Below are 22,736 nucleotides of genomic sequence, written 5' to 3'. Positions count from 1 at the left end.
ATGGAATGAGCTACCAGAGGAAGTGGTGGAGGCTGGTACAATTGCAACATTTAAGAGGCATCTGGATGGGCATGTGAATAGAAAGGGTCTGGAGGGCTATGGGCCGGGTGCTGGCAGGTGGGACTAGGTTGAGTTGGGATATCTGGTCGGCAAGGACAAGTTGGACCGAAGGGTCTGTTTCAGTGCCGTACATCTCTATGACTCTGATGCCAGGATCTGCATTCTGGTCAGAGCAACGAGAGTAAACCCCTTCCAACACCACCAGTAAAGCCGTTCCTCACTTACTGACTACAGTCACCAATGTCATGATTGTTATTGACCAAGTTGATTATTTTTGCATCTCGGATTTTGTGAGGCACAGATCCTCCCTAGATATGGAGGCATAGGACATGCTGCATTAAATTAAATTCAATTAATGGCCCATCGGCAGCAAAATACTATGTACTCAGCAGCAAAATACATTGTATGTAGAATTTCATTCTATTAGCTAAATGGATAAAAAAAAACTAACAAATTAAATAAATTAGTTAATGTTATGTTTTGATCTGTATTAAATCTAATTAACAAACTCATGAAACGGCTGCCTGGTCTGTTTAATTTCACTTGATTATTGTTGACATATTTCAGTTTTCATTTGCTAAATTAATTTCAGAATGCTGACTATTTTCAAAATTCACCACTCTCTGGTGCTTGCATTCACTCAGAAATTCTACAAAATGATCTCTGCTTCAGACAAACCCCAATGATTATTTTAATGACCAGGTTTCTGAAGCTGTCAGCAACCTCTTTTGTATAACAACAGTTTTCAGGGTTACATAGAACATAGAACATAGAACAATACAGCACAGAACAGGCCCTTCGGCCCACGATGTTGTGCCGCACTTCTATCCTAGATTAAGCACCCATCCATGTACCTATCCAAATGCCACTTAAAGGTCGCCAATGAATCTGACTCTACCACTCCCTCGGGCAGCGCATTCCATGCCCCCACCACTCTCTGGGTAAAGAACCCACCCCTGACATCTCCCCTATACCTTCCACCCTTCACCTTAAATTTATGTCCCCTTGTAACACTCTGTTGTACCCGGGGAAAAAGTTTCTGACTGTCTACTCTATCTATTCCTCTGATCATCTTATAAACCTCTATCAAGTCACCCCTCATCCTTCGCCGTTCCAACGAGAAAAGGCCGAGAACTCTCAACCTATCCTCGTACGACCTACTCTCCATTCCAGGCAACATCCTGGTAAATCTTCTCTGCACCCTCTCCAAAGCTTCCACATCTTTCCTAAAGTGAGGCGACCAGAACTGCACACAGTACTCCAACTGTGGCCTAACCAAAGTCCTGTACAGTTGCAACATCACCTCACGACTCTTGAATTCAATCCCTCTGCTAATGAACGATAATACTCCATAGGCCTTCTTACAAACTCTATCCACCTGAGTGGCAACCTTCAAAGATCTATGTACATAGACCCCAAGATCCCTCTGTTCCTCCACCTGACCAAGAACCCTACCATTAACCCTGTATTCCGCATTCTTATTTGTTCTTCCAAAATGGACAACCTCACACTTGGCAGGGTTGAACTCCATCTGCCACTCCTCAGCCCAGCTCTGCATCATATCTAAGTCCCTCTGCAGCCGACAACAGCCCTCCTCACTGTCCACAACTCCACCTATCTTTGTATCATCTGCAAATTTACTGACCCACCCTTCAACTCCCTCCTCTAAGTCATTACCTGACACATGTTGTCTATAATTCTGATGTGTGATGTTTAAATGGCCCATTTCAGCATTATTTGCTAATAGAATCCATTGTTGGAATCTTGGACACCAGGTAACTTTGTCAGTACAACATTATTTATGAACGTGTCTCTGATTTGTATGTGATCAGTGTAATTATGCCAAAGGAAGAAACCAATCTGAATTTGTTGAATTGAGTTACTCAAGATCAATTATTGAGTTTAACTTGTTGCAAAAAATAACATTTTACAGCAATGTGTTATTCTGAGATGTATCCGCTGTTAGGTATTGTTCTTGAGCATCCCAAGAATAGGTTTCATAATCAAGTTGCATACACTGAGTGTCTGTATAATGATCGGACTGTAAATCCAAAAATCACAATGTCTATTTTCAGTTTTGGTGTTATTCAGTTGTGACACTGCAAAGCTCCTATGAATCTAAGCACTTTAACCTTACAACAGGAGTACAATGCAACAATTGTGGACCCCACAAATGATATACGGATTATCGGAGTCATAACAGTGACAGTGCCACTTGGGATTTTACTGGCTGGAATGGAATGGGAAGCAAAGGTAAAGCCATGGAAATTGTAACATTACCAAAGTTTTGAGTCTTTGTAATCAGTCAGTTCAGAAAAGTTTAGGTATTGATTTTACTTTTATTTTGTAAATACTGTATTAATGAGTCCTTGTTTATATTTGCTTGTTTATGTACTTTATCCATATTTAGGTCACCTACGTACCATATTGTACTCTCCTATTTCAGGAGATTAGCAAATGTTCTCACTATCCTTGCTGCTTCTGAGCTGACTGCAGTAAGGTAGACTTAAGGTCCCTGTTGTGACTACTTGAACTTAATAACCCTTTTATCCTCTCTGCACACAGTAAAGAACCCAAGCAACGAGTGACTCTTTCAGCAGCAGAATTCAGTGATCTCACTTGTGTAGCAAACCCATGTCTGACAACTGCACAGTATAGCCATTGGAGCCAGCAACACGTACACTGTACTGATGCACTTTTAAGTTGTGGTTGCTATCGAGTATTGCACATGTGACAGTCCCAAAAGCTTAGAGACTAAAGTTATTGCCAATTTGCTGTTTGTAACATGTGGAATATTCTTTTGAATATTCGGGTTAACAGCATTAGTTTACTGATATGAGTGACTCATTAGGAATATGATCAAAAGATCCATACAAAGAATTAAAGATTTGTCTTCCCTTCCAGCAGTATGTATCCTGCCCTTTGTAAGCTCAACTAGACTTCAGATCAGAGCCTTTGCTGAAATTTTAGGTAGGATGGAGATGGGTTGGAATAAGACAAAGGCTAAACTCCAAGTAGGATGCAGCATATTGCTCCTGATGCGACATCATTTGCATTTATATAGTGGCTTTTACTGGCTGAGCTGAAAATGTGTTGCTGGAAAAGCACAGCAGGTCAGGCAGCATCCAAGGAACAGGAGAATCGACATTTCGGGCATGAGCCCACCCGAGATGTCAATTCTCCTGTTCCTTGGATGCTGCCTGACCTGCTGTGCTTTTCCAGCAACACATTTTCAGCTCTGATCTCCAGCATCTGCAGTCCTCACTTTCTCCTTTTACTGGCTGACACAAGCTCAGTGGATTTGGAGGTAGTGTTGGTCAAAAATACAGGCTTTAGAAAGATTTCTCTTGGTGCTGAGGAACAAAGTGTGAGGGCTTCGAGAATTCCACAGAGTGGATCCAAGATGTCAGAATGCTTTACTCTCTCAATAGCTGTAGGACTTTTTTTGTAGTAGTACATTACACTGTTATTCTTTAATGTCTATGATCAGATGTTATGTTTTTCTTCTACTATTTAATAAGATTTAGTAGAATAAAATTAAAACGTTTTTGTAACTGTTGATATGAAGTGAAGGTTGAGCCCCTCTTAATTAAACCAAACACCTAGAAAAGCTCACCGCTCCTCATAATCTGTTAAAATATGAGTGGCAGAGAACTCCTAAATTCCACTAGTTAAAGGAAAAAAAACAATTCATTTTCTTAACTCTAATACTGAACGTGAAACAACAACTATTCACAAATCCAAGCTCTCCTTTTCTTAACTACTTACTATCTGACCCCAACTCTATTTTTAAAAAAAGCTGTTTTAATAACAATATTTATTAAACATTGTATTAACTTAATCTCAAGACCACACGGTCTCTGTCTTCTCTTCTGGCTGATGATCTCCCTGGGTCATCTTTCTTTCTTTATACTGCGAGTATGTTTCACATGAAAAGAGACCTTTGATAGAGAGTGTTTTCTAATTTCTTTTGAGAGCGAGATATTAGCTGGTCAGTTAGCTGTCCGGCTCTACAGCAGTTGCTTGGCTGATCAATGGCAGTTATTCTCTCACCCATTTTCAAAATGCCTACATGTTTTATACCTCCCATGACACATTAAAATGCATATGATTTGATTGGTTTCTGGGTGTCAAAACAATAAATTCAAACTCTATTTAGTATCCTGGGCATAATTTAAACCGATTGGTTAAACTCGAATTATTGTCAAAACAGCAGCCAGAACTTAGGTATCCATTTTAACAGCCATTTCCTACATGTATCTATTTTGGAACAGCTCATCTCTCAGCCTTTCCATTCGAAAAGCTGAGCTTGCATTTTAAGTTTACTTCAAAATTCAGAAAATGCTTTCTATTTCAAAGTGAGCATACATACTTTCAACTTTATTACACTGTACATGTTATTTTCAGGGTTGCTTGGTGGGACTCTGCGCTTTAGCAGTGTTTTTCACCAAGTGAGTGAATGAAGCAATAATTTAGCATTATTTGCATCCTCCAGTTCATTGATCCACCATCTTTGGTATTAGCTGTACTGGTGGGGCAAGGCTACAACTTTCCCATTGTTTTCTGTGATGAAGAATGCCCCTTCTTTTTCCTTTCTGATAGGCACAGGTTGGCTTCTTCTTTGTGATCATGATTTCCTTTTCAAACTACATTGTGGGGACATTTATCCCAGGATCGCAAGAAAAACAGACCAAAGGTTTTTTCAGCTACTTAGGTTTCTAACTTGTGGAGGTTGCTTATTTTCAAGCTACATTTTCTTAAGTCCCTTTTTTAATTATTGCATCTGAATAAACATCAATGTTTTGAGGAGTTTTACAGCACAGTTGTGGCGAAATGTATGTTGGGGCACAGACTGCTAATATTTTGCAGATTGTGTGCCCAATGTGGGGAGCTTCAGCCTGTCCCCATGCCCTGGGTTAGGGAATGGGGAAATCAGATGTTTCCTGCTCCTGACTTCAGTGACCTTTGCTGAAAAATAGGTGCAAGTGGCTGTTGAATGAGGATAGAGTTGAATTTGATTCCTTGTGGATGAATACTCTGGCACTGATCACTGTCTGAGCTCACAAATGAGGAATAGGCACTTCGGCAAAGTAGCCAGATTTCATGGAGCACTACTTCAATGTGAATCACTGCCTTTGGCAGGAGAGTAGGATGGCAGAAGGTTAACGTTTTATACCATCTCTGACATCCTCATTTGATATTTCTCACCTTGGAGCCCTTTGAATTTGTTTTGAATCATATATGATAATAAGCATTTTCTCTCTGTTCATTCTGTCCCGCAGTAGAGAAAACAAGCAGCATTTTGATGAAAGGCTTGTGCCCAAAAAGTCTGATCCTCAGATGCTGTTGTGCTTTTCCAGCGCCACACTTTTTGACTCTGCAGAATTAAGCAGTGTGAACAAATGTAAAACACAATGTTGCTTGGCGAAAGTGTTTTGTATTCGGATGTGTTCACTGAACAACCTGCTGTGAATTGCTACCACATTGGGTAACTTCAAGCTATTTTGACTGGGTTTGCTTAGGTTGTTTTACAATTGGTTGCAGCACTCAGAACATGATGTCTTGTAGTTGTACTGATGCATGGTGATTGGTTGGATTCAGACAGTGGTGTCCATCTCTGCTGTTCATTCTAGTGCTGATTTTGCTTTTCAGCTGATATATTTGCCCAGAACTTTTTGCCTTGCTGGCAAAATGACTCGTCCTTCTTTGGCATGTTTTCCATTTTCTTTCCCTCTGCAACTGGCATCCTGGCAGGTGCAAACATCTCTGGCAACCTGAAGGTAATTCAAAATGTTGTGAATGAAAACATAAAATTGTAAGATTTTTTTGTCTCATCTCTTTGTGGCAAGGTCTGAGCAGATGTAAAACAGGAAGTCCTTCTTTATAGAGTCATGGAGATGTATAGCACAGAAACAAACCTTTTGTCAAAGCTATCCATGCTGACCACATATCCTAAATTAATCTAGTCCTATTTGTCAACATTTGGCCCATATCATTCTCAACTGTTCCTATTCATATACGCATCCAGATGCCTTTTAAATGTTGAAATTGTAATAGCCTCTGGCTCTTCCTCTGGCAGTTCATTCCATATATGTAGCACCCTCTGCCCCTAAGTTCCCTTTTACGTTTTTCCCCTCTCAACTTAAACCTATGCTCTCTAGTTTTGGACTCCCCGATTCTGGGAGAAAGATCTTGGCTATTTATCCTATCAATGCCCCTCACTTGCAGCGATATCTTTGCAAATTTCCCAGTCCAGAAAAATATATCAACAAAGTAAAAAGGTATACTTCAGGCTTTTACAACTTAAAAAGAGCTGTAATAAATTTAATGATCAAATGTTCCTAAGTATTATGAAGGAAGATAACTGCTTTCTAATGGTATTTCTTCTTGTTACTGGTTTTATGCTTTCAATTTCTGGTTTCAGACTAATTGTGGACTAGATATTTCTGTGACATCTTTCCCTCTCATGGCAATATGACTGAGGTGTGTCATATAATTGAGTATGTAATTTCCAGAAATTACTGAGGAGGAGAGTGTGTGGGAATTTGAGAAAGCTGGAGTCAATTTGCTTCAAAGTTTGTTTCTTTCACTTGATCCGGTGATGAATGCAAATGGAGAAAATGAAACTGATGTATCATTCTATACAGGAATTAAAAAATCATCAATCTTTTGAATTTCAGATAATAATAATTGGACAACTGTAAAATGGTTATCTCGCTAAAACTGAATAAAATTGGGGGTGTTAAATATGCTAACATGAAATCGATTACGTTTATTGGGAGAAAATGACACTCGAGGGGCTGAATACTTTGGAAAGTCAAAGTTGGGTCTGCTAAAAGAGATAAGGTTATAGGAAGTAAGGGATAAACAATTTTTGGTTGGATTTTCAGGCCATTTATGCCTGGTCTGACCTGGGCATCTCAAATCCAAATCCAAACTCATTCTGTTTTTATTGAAGGGGCATTTCCCATGTGTCTTTGTTCTGAAATTTGGCCTAGAGTGAACTATCTCAATGAAAATATTCTCTCCATTTTTATAAGACAAGCAATTGAAACAAACCTCATGAAGCCTGTTCTAACCTGACTTGATGAGACACAGTCAGAGTTGGATGAGTTTAACTTGCAATATATAGAACATGAAAAAAGTTTAGGAGAAGGTACATGCAGTTTAGCCAAACTAGCAGCTTCCTTTCTGGTTCATGTCAGCTTCCTCATCTCAGTTTTTTAAGACTATCTCTTGGTCTTTTTCCCCAAACCTATCCAGTTGCTTCTTCAGTTTGTCTTTTTGTGGCATGTCCACAATCCATTTTCCAGCTCCATAAACTCAGGCATTAAGCCCCCTTCTCTCCCCCCTTCCCCTCTTCCCCCCCCCCCCCCATCCCCCAGCTACTATGGAAAGTAAACTCTTTGCTCTTGGTACTGCTGTCCATCCATGACTCATCCCCTGCGCCCCATCACCCCCCCCCCCCCCCAAAAGTTGGACTGAGTTCATGATCAAATTCACAAATTGAATACCAAAAGAATATAGAACTTGTATTGCAAATTCATTCTCTTGCAAACGTATGTGAAAATTAATGCAGTAAAGTGAACAAATAATGGATTTATTCCTATAGTTGTACTGTCACCAGATACAAGATGTATTTCAGTAACGCTTTTTTGACAGAACCACCCCCCTCCCGCACCTCGCCCCGATCCTGCCCGTCCCGATCCCCTGATTTCTACCAAGGCAGACAAAGGTATACAATGCAAAGGAACATCACTTCAAGTTCCCCTCCAAGTCTTTCTCACAACTTGGAAATACATCTCCATAGATGTTTCACCTCTGCCGGGGTCACAATTGTTCGACTTCCTACTCAATAGTACTATGGGAGTACCTTCAACACAGATAATTCAAGAATGCAGAACATCATTGACTTTTATAAAGGCAGTAGGTACTGACTTTGCTCAGTGATGCCCTTACCCTATAGTGTGCTGCTGCCTAGTGCCCTGAACGGAGAGCAGACTTCACAGAAAACACCGAGCTCAGAGGAAATCAATTAACCGAATAATCAATTATCCGAAAAAAATAATGCCCGTCCATCTCATTCAGATAATCGAGGTTCCTCTGACTTGTCTCGTGTTAACTCATTACCATTTTCTGTCTGCAGTTAGTAACCTCCTTATATACTGAATGGGCTCATTTGCATTGCATTATACTTCTAGGACCCTGATGTAGCCATTCCAAAGGGAGCTCTGTCAGCCATTTTTTGGACAGCCTTTTCCTACCTTGTAATTTCTGCTACCATTGGTAAATTGTAGAATGATTATTATTTATCATCATTATATAACTATGATTTCTTCTTTACTTTTGAAAGTTTATCTAAAACTTGTAGATTCATTGTTTCTTATTACAAATGATCAGGTTCCAGTTTTCTGTGCTGTTTACATCTTTTAATTCAAATTGTTCATTGTTTTTGCATAACAAAAAATATTGAATTATTGGTCATTGCCTTTTATCAAGTGCTTATCCAGAATCACAAGTCATTAAAATGAGAACACAATTGTATTGATTTAGATCTCTGGGAATTCTTACTACACCAGTACAAAAGGAGCTTTTACATTTGCATGACTGTGCAGGCAGAGCCTCTGCTTCGCTTTTCTTTTGCCCAAAAGTTGTGATGTTGCAGGTATTGTATTATTGCACTGATGACACAACCTCAAGTCTCTGGAGCAAGGTTTGAACCCATGACTTAAGTGGTAAAGGTGCTATTAACTAAACTGAGGTAGCACACGTGTAGAAATGATTGCCTGATGCAAGTGTAGGAACATTTAAGATGGTTAAGTCATATTCTTTTATCTAATGAGTTGGCAGTTGTTAGCCTATTGAAATAGATGGGCAAACGCATTCAAAGAACATAACAGCGTAGTGCAGATCCTTCAGTCCTCTATGTTGCGCCGACCTGTGGAACTAATCCGAAGCCCATCTATCCTACACTATTACATTTTCATCCCTATGTTTATCCAATAGCCGTTTAAATGCCCTTAAAATTGGTGAGTTTACTACTTTTGCAGGCAGTTTGTTCCATGCCCCTACTACTCTGAGTAAAGAAACTACCTCTGACATCTGTCCTATATCTATCACTCCTCAATTTAAAGGTATCCCCCTCATGCTAGCCATCACCATCCGAGGAACAAGGCTCTCACTGTCCACTTTATCTAACCCTCTGATTATCTTAAATGTCTCAAGTCACCTCTCAACCTCCTTCTCTCGAATGAAAACATCCTCAAGTGCCTCAGCCTTTTCTCATAAGACCTTCCCTCTATACCAGGCAAAATCCTAGTAAGTTTCCTCTGAACCCTTTTCAACGCTTGCACATCCTTCCTATAATGTGGTAACCAGAACAGTACGCAGTATTCCAAGTGCGGCTGCATTAGTGTTTTGTACAGCTACAGCATGACCTTGTGGCTCCAAAACTCAATCCCTCTACCAATAAAAGCTAGCACACCATATGCCTCTTGACAACCCTATTAACATGGGTGGCAACTTTCAGGGATCAATGTACATAGACACTGAGACGTCTCCACTCATCTGCATTACCAATAATCTTCACATTAGCCCAGTACTCTTTATTCCTGTTGCTCCTTCCAAAGTGAATCACCTCTCAGTTTTCCACATTAAACTCCATTTTCGTCCTCTGTTCAGCTCTGCAGCTTATCTATGTCCCTCTGTAACCTGCACCATTGTTCAGCACTCTCCACAACCCCACCAACCTTAGTGTCATCTGCAAGTTTACTAACCTATCCTTCTACACCCTTATCTAGGTTCATTATGAAAATGACAAATAGCAGAGGCCCCAAAACTGATCCTTGCTGTACACCACGAACAACTGAACTCCAGGATGAACATTTCCCATCAACCACCACCCTCTGTCTTCCTTCAGCTAGCCAATTTCTGATCCAGACAGCTCAATCACCCTCAATCCCCTGCCTCTGTATTTTGTTCAATAGCCTACTATGGGAAACCTTATCAACTACCTTACTAAAATCAATATACACCACATCAACGTCATCCACCTGTTTGGTCATCTTCTTAAAGAACTCAATAAGTTTAGTGAAGCATGACCTACCCTTCACAAAACCATGTTGACTAGCCCTAATCAAATTATTCCTCTCTCTAGATGATAAATCCTATCTCTTATAACCTTTTCCAACACTTTTTGCCCACAGCTGAACTAAGGCTCACTGGTCTCTAATTACCAGGGTTGTCTCTACTCCCCTTCTTGAACAAGGGGGCACATTTGCTATCCAATAATCTTCTGGCACTATTCCTGTAGATAATGACGACATAAAGATCAAACCAAAGGCTCTGCAATCTCCTCAGCTTCTCTGAGAATCCTAGGATCAATCCCATCTGACCCAGGGGACTTATTTGTTCTCACACTTTTTAGAATTGCTAACATCACCTCCTTGTGAACCTCAATCACTACATTCCTTAAAATAATGGGTAACGGAATGATCTACAAATGTTTGAAGAAAACAATCTAAAACATTCATTTGAAGAATGAAGTAGTCCTAGTCATATACCAACGGCATACTAGAGTGACGATATTTGTGCTTGTTGTTTGCTGAGAGTTTTTAAGTAGTTGGTTATGTGAATTTGTTGAGCAGCACAAATGCATAAATATATTACACACAAGTGGTAAAGTGGGGTAGTGTGCCATCATTAACAGCAACAACACAACAATCTTCAACCAGTCACATGTTTTGTATTCCACAGATTCCTATCCTTTTTTTATTTACTTATGGGGCATGGGCATTGCTGGCTGCGCATGTATTTATTGTCTAAGTCAAATTGCCCTTGAGAGGGTGGTGCAGAGCTGCCTTCTCGAGCCGCTGCAGTTCCCTTGTGTGGGTATGTCCACACTGCCGTTTAGGCAGGGGGATGTTGCAGGACTTTGACTTGACAGGAGCAAGCAAACACTGTAACTGGAGTATGTGACTGAATTGTTAGTAGATCTTTCAAATCTTTGCACATCAAAGCTGACATTTTCTGAGCAAGCGATACAATTTGGATTCTGTGTGAAAGAATCCTGGATACTCAGCTGTACTGCTTGAGACATTAAAAATAGTTGCTGGAGGAACATAGTATCGGGCGTAGGCTATTCAGCCCCTTGAGCCTGTTCTGCCATTCAGTGAGATCATGGCTGATTTGTGGCCTAACTCCATATAACTGCTTTTGACCCATATCCCTTAATTCATTTATTTAACAAATGTTTATCCATTTAAAATTAACAACTGATCCAGCATCTACTGCTGTTGCTAAAAACTGTTCCAAATATTTGCCACTCTTTGTGTATTGAAGACTTTATTTTCATCATTCATGGGATGAGAATGGCCACTGGCTCAGCCAGCATTTATTGCCCATCCCTAATTGCCCAGGGGCAGTTAAAAGTCAATCACATTGCTGTGGGTCTGGAGTTGCATGTAGGCCAGACCAGGTAAGGAGGCAGTTTCCTTCCCTAAAGGACTTTGGTAACCAGATTTTTTTTTTCCCCAGAATCCAACAATGGATTCATGATCACTATTCGATTCTTAATTCCAGATTTTCTTATTGAATTCCAACCCGGGTCCCCAGAACATTACTTAGGTTTCTAGTGGTAATATCACTAGACCACTGCCTCTCCATGACAAAGTAGTCAATTTCCTAACATCTCTCCTGAGTGGCCTGGCCCTAATTCTCAACCATAGCCCCCTAGTTCTAGAATCCACAACTTGTGGAAATAATGTATCTACCTTGTATTTTCTTGAGGAACACTCTCTCCACCACCCCAAACACAAAGGCAAACTCCTTACCATACACCATTCTTAAAACTAGAGTCTTCAAGGATATAAGAATGGTCAGATGTTCGTGAAACGTATCTTTAACCTAGCTTCTTTCACCTTCCACCTTAGGATCTTGTGTGGTATGTGATGCCTCTGGTAGTCTCAATGACACCATTCTTGTCGGCTCAATGGATTGGTTATGGATGGAATTTCACTGAATGCAGTCAGGCTGGTACTTGTACTTATGGACTCATTAACTACTACCAGGTAAAAACAGATTCCTAATGAAGGGCTTTTGCCCGAAACGTCGATATTGAAGCTACTTGGATGCTGCCTGAACTGCTGTGCTCTTCCAGCACCACTAATCCAAAAACAATACAGTGGCAATTACATGTTTATACTTGAAGCAGCAAAATTATTTTTATTGACATGGTAATTTTTGATTTAAAAGCTGTAGGAAAGGAAGTAAGGAATGGAAAAGGAGAGTTTGTCAGTTCAAATTCTCTACAATATGAATAATTGCAAGTAAGTGTGGTGCATTAGAACTGCGCATATTATCTTTTGCATATTTTCTGGAATTAATTGTCAGAGCATTGAAGGGGAATAGGGATTGGTGAATTGGAACTTCAAAGTGTTGCATGGCACTGAATGGGAATTGTCACAGTGAAATTCTGTGTTGAAAAGATCACCATTTCTGGAGCTGAGTCAATCTAACAATCACTGTTCGATGTAAAGAGGCCAATCAGCCTGTCAACTTCATGCTTGTTCTCTGTTTAAAAAAAGACACTTGATTCAATTTCATTCCCATGCCCTTTCCCAATCATCCTATGTGTTTTTTTTCCATGTCAGGTGCTTACCCAGTTCACTTCTGTAAGTAAGCCACAGTAAAGTTTGCCTCCACCACATGCCGGTGCATTCTCGATTGTAAATACTGGACAAGGATTTTCTTTGTCATCATCATTTCTTTTGTCAATCACCTTCAATGTATGTTCGCAAATGTTTGACCCAACGGGAACAGCTTCCTGATAACTACTTCGTCTAACTACTTTTTCCATATCCTTCAGGCTTTAGAATCCTTTGAGGGTGGCACAGTGGCTCAGCAGTTAGTACTGCTGCAACAGCACCAGGGTCCGGTGGGGGGGGGGGATTTGAGGGGGGGGGGGATTTGGGGGGGAGTGGGGGGTGGGGGGGGATGGGGATTTGGGTTGGGTGTGGACTCAATGGACCAAATATCCTGCTTCCATACTGTAAGAATTCTATGAGTCAGAGAATCATGCTGATCACCAAGTTCCTGATTTCATGGATTCTAGGGTCTGGGCAGTACTGCTGCCTCTATGACCATCAGATCATGTTGTTCCCATACCTGAGACAGACATTCAATGAGCAGCTAGAGCTGGCCTCTGGGGCACTGCAGCTGGAGCTCAGACCTTCAGGTCCTGCCACTGGAGGTCAGGTCATGCGAAACTGTGGGTCCAGGTCTTGGCGAGTTGTCACATTCAGGCCTTGGAGGTTGCTGGGAGCACAGTCTAAGGACTGCTGTCATTTTTGGAGCCACAGAAAATGGGGCAGATATTTTACATCAGTATTTACTGTGGAAAAGGCTATGGAAGATATAGACTGTAGGGAAATAAATGGTGACACCTTGCAAAATGTCCATATTACAGAGGAGGAAGTGCTGGATGTCTTGAAATGGGTAAATCCCCAGGACCTGATCAGGTGTGCACTAGAACCATGTGGAAGCTAGAAAAGTGATTGCTGGGCGTCTTGCGAAGATATTTGTATCGTCGACAGTCACAGGTAAGGTGCCAGAAGACAGGAGGTTGGCTAATGTGGTGTCACTGTTTAAGAAGGACAAGCCAGGGAACTATAGCCCAGTGAGCCTGATGTCGATGGTGGGCAAGTTGTTGCAGGGAATCTTGAGGGACAGGATGTACATGTGTTTGGAAAGGCAAGGACTGACTTTGGGATAGTCAGCATGGCTTTGTGCGTGGGAAATCATGTCTCTCAAACTTGATTGAGTTTTCTGAAGAAGAAACAAAGAGGATTGATGAGGGCAGAGCAGTAGATGTGATCTATATGGACTTCAGTAAGGTGTTCGATAAGGTTCCCCATGGGAAACTGACTAGCAAGATTAGATCTCACGGAATACAGGGAGAACTAGCCATTTGGATACAGAACTGGCTCAAAGGTAGAAGACAGAGGGTGGTAGTGGAGGGTTGTTTTTCAAACTGGAGGCCTGTGACCAGTGGAGTGCCACAAGGATCGGTGATGGGTCCTCTACTTTTTGTCATTTACTTAGGAGTGGCAGATGGAGTATAATTCCGATAAATGTGGGGTGCTGCATTTTGGGAAAGCAAATCTTAGCAGGACTTATACACTTAATGGTAAGGTCCTAGGGAGTGTTGCAGAACAAAGAGACCTTGGAGTGCAGGTTCATAGCTCCTTGAAAGTGGAGTCGCAGGTAGATAGGATAGTGAAGAAGGCATTTGGTATGCTTCCTATATTGGTCAGAGTATTGAGTACAGGAGTTGGGAGATCATGTTGCGGCTGTACAGGACATTGGTTAGGCCACTGTTGGAATATTGCGTGCAATTCTGGTCTCCTTCCTATCGGAAAGATGTTGTGAACCTTGAAAGGGTTCAGAAAAGATTTACAAGGATGTTGTCAGGGTTGGAGGATCTGAGCTACAGGGAGAGGCTGAACAGGTTGGGGCTGTTTTCCCTGGAGCATCAGAGACTGAAGGGTGACCCTATAGAGGTTTATAAAATTATGAGGGGCATGGATAGGATAAATAGACAAAGTCTTTTCCCTGAGTTCGGGGAGTCCAGAACGAGAGGTTTAGGGTGAGAGTGGAAAGATATAAAAGAGACCTAAGGGGTAAGTTTTTCACACAGAGAGTGGTACATGTATGGAATGAGCTTCCAGAGGATGTGGTGGAGACTGGTACAGTTGCGACATTTAAGAGGCATTTGGATGGGTATATGAATAGGAAGGGTTTGGAGAGATATGGGCCGGGTGCTGGCAGGTGGGACTAGATTGGGTTGGGATATCTGGTCGGCATGGACAGGTTGGACCAAAGGGTCTGTTGTACATCTCTATGACTCTCTCTATGACTCTCTCTATGACTCTCTCTATGACTCTCTCTATGACTCTCTCTATGACTCTCTCTATGACTCTCTCTATGACTCTCTCTATGACTCTCTCTATGACTCTCTCTATGACTCTCTCTATGACTCTCTCTATGACTCTCTCTATGACCCATGGGTGTATGTGTAGGGAAGCAAGGAAAAGGGGGTAAGTAGAAAGGGAAAGGAGACCGCAAGGAGCTGACTGGAGCCTGGAAGGGAGGGTCAGCTAGGGCAGAGGGGAGGAATATTGAGGCTGAAAGTGAAGTGCAGGAGCAAGAAGGCTACACGTGAGGGGCAGGTACGATGAAGATGATGGAACATGAACATGAACATGACCGGGTGGCAGGCAGCAACTCATGAACCAGTGCTTGGATCCCAGCTATTCTCAATAATTATTACTGATGTGAACGAGTGAAACATCTGTAATATCTCCAGATTTGCAGACGACACAAAACTGGGTGGGAGGATGAGCAGTGCGAAGGCTGCAGAGATGCTTCAGTGTGATTTGGACAAGTTGAGTGATTGAACAAATGTATGGCAGATGTGGATAAATGGGAGGTCATCCACTTGGGCAGCAAAAACAGGAAGGCAGATTATTATCTGATTGGAAAAGGTTGAAGTGCAATGTGACCTGGGTGTCCTTGTACACCATTCACTGAAAGTAAGCATACAGCTGCAGCAGGCAAGAAAGAAGGCAAATGGTATATCAGCCTTCATAGCAAGAGGAAGAGTGTCTTGCTGCAATTGTACAGGGTCTTGGTGAGACAACACTTGGAGTAGTCTGTGTAGATTTGGCCCTCTTAGAAAGGATGTTCTGGCTATGGAGGGAGTGCAATGAAGTTTTACCAGACTGATTTCTGGGACAGCAACATTGACATTTGGAGAGAGACTGGATCTGTTAGGACTATATTCATTAGAGTTTAGGAAAATGAAGGAGGATCTCTCTATAAAATTCGAACAGGATGTAACAAAATAAATGCAGGAAGGATGTTTCAATGTCTGGGGAGAACCACAGTCTAAGGATATGAAGTAGGCTATTTAGGGCTGAGATGAGGAGAATTTTCTTCAGCCAGAGTGGTGAGCCTGTGAAATTCTCTATGACAGATAGCAGTTAAGACCAAAACATCGAACGTTCTCAAGGAGTTAGGTGTCGTTCTTAGGACCAAAGGGATCAAAAATGTATCGAGAGAAAGCGGGAGCAGGGTGCTCAGTTGGATGATCAACCATGAAAGACAGCAGGCTTGAAGGACCAAATTGCCTACTCCTCCTGTTTTCTCTGTTTCCATGCAAAGGAGGTCTCAAAAGAGAGAGAGCAGTTTTAAAACTGTCAACAAAAGAACATTGTCTCACTGGGATCCAAGCAAACCTGAAATCACTGAGGTAATAAGTTCTTGGCAAATGAATGTGGAATATCTCGCTTATGCAGTGGATGCAGTCAATTGTTAAATGGAAATCTGAAATTGAGATCTGAAATGTAGTAAAGAGAATAAATGCTGCCTGATTAAAATGGTCCAGCTTTGAACATACACAATGGAAATGCATTAGCTGTAACCTCACTAGTCTGTATAAGATGTGTTTTAGCTAATGGCTTTTTATGTTCAAAAGTTTGTGTAACTTATTTTGGAAAAGAAAACTTTTGCTGATATCTTACGCCTGTTATCTTGTTCCAATGTAAACTATGGTGCTTAATGGCTTTCCTTGTTTCTTGTGGCTTTAAGTTGGGATGAAGAGTTTAGTAATTGAGAAAATAACTGAATTATTCTAATTCCGCTTCTGCATATATTAACAGAAAAGCAGAAGGTATTGATACTGTGTGACTGCATCACCTAACTCATGAATTTGTGAGAATGAAAATTTAATCGCTGAAAGTCACACTCAAAGCCATTTTGGGGGGAAAATGGCTGTTTACATAATATAAACAACAGGTTGTGTGCAATTATCTGACAAAGCTCTGGTTGTAAAATGTAATATACTGGAACCGGCACTTCTGATGGGCTCAATAAATAGAAACATAGAATGCAAAAGCAAAGCTTTTTCTGCCAGTTATGTAAAACTGATTGGCATTATTATTGCTGCATGACTACTGTTTCCAATGCCATATTTCAGAAGTGTGTAAAGGTTTTGTAATGTCAAATACATGGGGAAAGATTGTGAAGAGTGGGGTGGGTAGTAGGATTCCTTGGTCCTCTTGTTGAATGACCTCTTCCTATGCTGCATTATTCTCTTCTCTAGGACTGAAACGTGTGGGGGTGTTTAACACAACCTGTGAAGGTTAGAAATAGACATAGGACAAGGGGTTTGGAAACAGGAGAACCTCCAGGACGTATACAAAGAACATTACAGCACAGTACAGACCCTTCGGCCCACTATGTTGAGCCACCCTGTTAAACCACTCTGAAGCCCATCGATCCTACACTATTCTATTCTCATCCAAATGTCTATCTAATGACCATTTAAATGCCCTTAAAGTTGGCGAATCTGCTATTGTTGCAGACAGAAGGTTTCACGCCCCTACTACTCTGAGTAAAGAAAATACTTCTGACACCTGTCCTGTATCTATCACCTCTCAATTTAAAGCTGTCCCCTTGTGCTAGCCATCACCATCCAAGGAAAAAAGCCCAGCTCTACAGCTTATCTATGTCCCTCTGTAACCTGCAACATCCTTAGGCACTATCCACAACTCCACCAATCTTAGGGTCATCTGTAAATTTGCTAACCCATCCTTCTATGCCCTCATCCAGGTCATTAATAAAAATGACAAACAGTAGTGGCCCCAAAACAGATCCTTGCGATACATCACCAGGAACTGAGCTCCAGGCTGAACATTTCCCATCAAACACCACCCTCTGTCATTCTTTCAGCTAGCCAATTTCTGATCCAAATCGCCATATCACCCTCAATACCAGGCCTCTGTATTTTCTGCAATAGCCTACTGTAGGGAGCCTTATCAGACACCTTACTGAAATCCATAGACACCACATCAACCACTTTACCCTCATCCACCTGTTATCATTCTGACCTTGCCTCTAAATATCTGTTCCCAATCTTCTTGAAGGGGAATAACCCCAGCTTCTCCAATCTGTCGATGGAATGAAGTCCCTCATTTGTGGAACCAATTCTTTTGTTTGCACTTTCTCTAAAATCTTCATATTCTGTCTAACATACTGAATTTGATACTCGTTTGAGGCAAAGCCTCTGTTTTGGAAAGGTCCAACATAACTTCATTGCTTTTATACGGTCTCCTTCTGTCTATAAAGCTTAATTGGGATTCCTACTTAATTACTTCCTTAACCTGCCTTGCTACCATCTAAGACTTGTGCACATGTACCCCCAGGTCTTGCTGTTCCTACATCCCTTTTAGAGTTGTATTCTTAAGCTTATTGTCTCACCCCATCTTCAGTACTCATCTGTATCCTGTGCCATGAGAACCCCCCACCGCCCATTCCATTTCACCAGCCTGTTCATGCCGACTTGAAATCTATCACTGTCCTCCTCATGGTACACAACGCTGCCATGTTTTGTGTCTTTTGCTCATTTTGAAGTTGTATCCCATACACAAGCAAGGTATTAATATATATCAAGGAAGGCAAGGATCCTTATTGGAGTTGTGCTTGGATAGGGATCTTTTGGTAAAGTCCAGTTTCATTTTAAATTCACAACAACAAATTAACAGCGTCAAAGAAGCCACAAGAAGTGTTCAGGAATTTCCAGGATTTGCAGCCAGTGATGTGGAGATGACCTGCCATGTCCCCTTTCAGTCAAACACAAACTAAACTTATCAAATTAATACTTAAAATAAGCATGATGTTCAAAACTTATAATTTGTCACTTCATCTCAACCTTGTTGATTTATTCTATCTCTTTGCCTTGGATCCTTTCCTCAATATTTACTGACTGCCCTTGATCTGAGTTTCTTTGGGTTCTGCAGCTTCTTCCTTCTCTCTGTGTCCTGTCTCGATTCTTTCAATTTTGGTCTGCACTGAGATGCTCCCCTCTCAGCTCTTCCTACTCTGGGGCTTGATATTCTCTTGTACTTTATATTCCAATCTTTCAGTTCCTTCTATTTCCCAGAATCATCTAATACAATGCACAGTAATGGACATCAAATTTTGTTTCAGTCCAAAGCAAGAGTTTTGCTGTGACCTTACTGATGTTGCCTGTACTTATTGCCAGTTGCAGGTGAGACGCTAGCAGGCAGTTCTGGCATCATCAAATTGGGAGAGTATCTGCCGATTCACGGTGGGAGGATATCTGCAGTGAGTATTGTACTGTGGTCGTTTTCTAGCAGATTGACATTACATTTGCAGCTCTACACTGTCAACAAATGATGTGCAGTGCTTATTTGCCATCATGCTTAGAATTAAGACAACGTGTATGAGAGTGATGTAATGCTGGTGTTTGATGAGATAACAAACATTTTTTTCCACTTTTATTTCTTTAAAGACTATGAGCCTAGTGTCTGGATTTGCCCCTTTGATTACAGCTGGAATCTTTGGAGCTACGTTTTCCTCTGCACTTGCCTTCCTTGTGTCTGCCCCCGAAGACTTCCAGGTATTGAATGTTTCTTCAGCTACCCAACTGCTGTAATTAACTTTTCTGTAATGTTTCCCAGTAATGTTATTTACTTTAAATTGTGGAACCAGTGAAAGTAAGTCCTGGAATATTAAGCATTTTTTCTCTAAACAGAGTTCCCTCTCCAAATATTAACTGGTAACTTCTCTTCTGATTTGCACACTTAAGCAATCAGTGTCTTCAGTTTCTGTAATTGAGTGGGAAGTATGTAAATGAAGTTAATCTGGTTTGACCTCAATACTTGTGGGCAATCATTTGGTCTGTACTCTGTTAACCAATCTAAAATTAACAGTGTGGTGTACAGAAGTCTGGAAATTCTTACATTGTATCAAAGTCCTGACAGCTGAGACATTATTAGTCTATTATAAACACATTGAGATGTTTTACTTTGTTACAGAAATGATATAAATGCAAATTGCTATTGTTATAATGCGCAGGGTAACGCTATCTAGTGACAAACTGGATCAGTCAAAAAAAAACGTCTATTGAGCTACTGGTTCTCATAACATCCATGAAACCAATAGAATTCAGAATAAAGAAACATTGGAGCAGAATCCCAGCTTGACCAGGAGAAGGAAACAGTGAAACAGCTGTTCCTCATACACTCCTCTTGATTTACCTTCCCATTTAGAAAATAAGACTGGGAGGAATGTAAAACAGGCTTCCAGTTCACTAATATCCATTCCACACTATAGTCCATGACCAAAATCATTCCCATTTGTTTTTTGCAGCTTTTCCCAAAGTCTGCATTCTTAATTTTGTTTTCTTCAGAATGTCATAAAACATCCATTTTACATGCTTTGACTTAAGTCTAACACACACAAACTTTGACTTGTTGGTGCAAAACCATCGAGTCTGATGCAGTCCGTGCTGAATTGGCTTCTGATAGACAAAGGAACAGGCCATCCTTCAATAAAAGACATTGTAGAATCCTTCGATATGAAGCTCTATAACATATATGTTTAAGGAAAAGCAAATAACTTAACCTCAAGTTCAGACTCCAAACCATGATATTTATAGCAATTAGTTTGTGCTTTTACTTCATCCACTGAGATGCTAAGCTTGAAATTCAATTAGTTCTATATTGTTTAATTTTTCTATGTAGTGATTTAGTGATCATCATGGGGTGAAGATTCCTGTAGTATAAAATGTGTCAATAGTACCAATGTTCCAAGTTATTTGTTGCCTAAATGGTTCAACTGAACCGATATTTTTTCACCTTTTTCACAACAGCGTCTGTGCCAGGACAAGCTGTATCCTGGTATTGGTTTCTTTGTGAAGGCTTACGGGAAGAACAATGAGCCCATTTACAGTTACCTCCTCACTTATGCCATCGCTATTGGTTTCATTCTCATAGGTAAGTAACTCCAAATATCTGTCTTGTCCTTTGGTAAGATTGAAAATTCAATCTGACTAAGTTATATGCAGAATGGCCAAGTGTGGCAAGGTGTTTTCGATCCAACATATTAGAAGTGAATAAGGAATCCCAGATTATTTAGCTTTGAAGAAAAATATCTAATAACATGCAGTACTTTATATGAAAAAAAGGAATGCTTTTCTTTAACTTACTGATAATTATGAAATAGTTTTCATGGCATTTAAGCTGTTATTTGTATACAGTGTGTCGAGCATTCTAGAAGACCAATCGCTATGAATAATAGCTACAGGGTTGCATGTCAGTATCTTCTTGTCAAGCTGTTATTTAGAGTCATAGAGATGTACAACATGGAAACAGACCCTTCGGTCCAACCTGTCCATGCCATCCAGATATCCCAACCCAATCTAGTCCCACCTGCCAGCACCTGGCCCATATCCCTCCAAACCCTTCCTATTCATATACCCATCCAGATGCCTTTTAAATGTTGCAATCGCACTAGCCTCCACCACGTCCTCTGGCAGCTCGTTCCATACATGTAACACCCTCTGCATGAAAGTGTTGCCACTTAGGTCTCTTTTATATCTTTACTCTCTCACCCTAAACCTATGCCCTCTAGTTCTGGACTGCCCCGCCCCAGGGAAAAGACTTTGCCTATTTATCCTATCCATGCCCTTCATGATTTTATAAACCTCTATAAGGTCATACCTCAGCCTCTGATGTTCCAGGAAAAATATCCCTAGCCTATTCAACCTCTCGCTATAGCTCAAATCCTCCAAACCTGGCAACATCCTTGTAAATCTTTTCTGAATCCTTTCATGTTTCACAACATCTTTCCGATAGGAAGGAGACCAGAATTGCATGCAATTTTCCAACAGTGGCCTAACCAATGTCCTGTACAGCTACAACATGATCTCCCAACTCCTGTACTCAATACTCTGACCAATAAAGCAAAGCATATCAAACAACACCTTCACTACCCTATCTACCTGTGACTCCACTTTCAAGGAGCTATGAACCTGCACTCCAAGGTGTCTCTGTTCAGCAGCACTCCCTAGGACCTTACCATTAAGTATATAAGTCCTGCTAAGATTTGCTTTCCCAAAATGCAGCACCTCGCATTTATCTGAATTAAACTCCATCTGCCACTTCTCAGTCCATTGGCTCATCTGGTCAAGATCCTGTTGTAATCTGAGGTAACCCTCTTTGCTGTCCACTACACCTCCAATTTTGGACTCCATTTTCAAGGAGCTATGAACCTGCACTCTAAGGTCTATTTGTTCAGCAACACCCCGTTGGACCTTACCATTTAAGTGTGTAAATCCTGCTAAGATTTGTTGCATTGGTCTTCAAATCCATAAAAGTTCCACAAAAGAGACTATTACAGTAGAAATTTTAAAGTAGCATTGTCCAACCTGCTGAGGGGTTCTATCCAAGCTACTGTTCACAATACAGCTACAGGTAACTGGAGGATATTGTATGGAGCTGCTCCTTTGATCAGAGGCCATCTCTATCCTGCATTTGTGCACTATGTAGTGAATGTGCCAGAGGAATAATCTGCGATCGGTGGAGCAACACAACATGAATAGTTTGGAGCCACTTATGGTGAATCTGCAGGGAGGGGAACTGGGAAGGTTTCAGGGAGACCCTGGCTTGGGAAAGAGGCAGGTGGCCTGGATGCGACAGGGAAGCAAGGAGGAGCAGTGGTTGCTGCCGTAACACAGCTCAGGACAATTGGTGGGTTGGACTGGGAGGGAGGAATTGTGTGTTGCCACCTTCAGAGCTGCTCGTGAGTGTTAT

General features: G+C 41.1%; 1 protein-coding gene across 1 annotated transcript in view; it reads left to right on the top strand.

Annotated features, from left to right (window-relative positions):
• Positions 1-22,736, top strand: part of slc12a3 (solute carrier family 12 member 3) — a 78,974-nt gene that overhangs the window by 24,951 nt on the left and 31,287 nt on the right. Inside the window, 8 exon segments of the mRNA XM_072547507.1 lie at positions 2,203-2,313; positions 4,663-4,774; positions 5,713-5,840; positions 8,262-8,346; positions 11,991-12,051; positions 12,053-12,128; positions 19,433-19,540; positions 20,795-20,918. Coding sequence (XP_072403608.1) covers positions 2,203-2,313; positions 4,663-4,774; positions 5,713-5,840; positions 8,262-8,346; positions 11,991-12,051; positions 12,053-12,128; positions 19,433-19,540; positions 20,795-20,918 — 805 coding nt within the window.

The sequence above is a fragment of the Chiloscyllium punctatum genome, chromosome 26 (assembly GCF_047496795.1).
Source record: "Chiloscyllium punctatum isolate Juve2018m chromosome 26, sChiPun1.3, whole genome shotgun sequence".
Lineage (NCBI taxonomy): Eukaryota > Metazoa > Chordata > Chondrichthyes > Orectolobiformes > Hemiscylliidae > Chiloscyllium > Chiloscyllium punctatum.
Note: the sequence above shows the minus strand (reverse complement) of the source record. Positions and strands in the feature narration are given on the sequence as shown.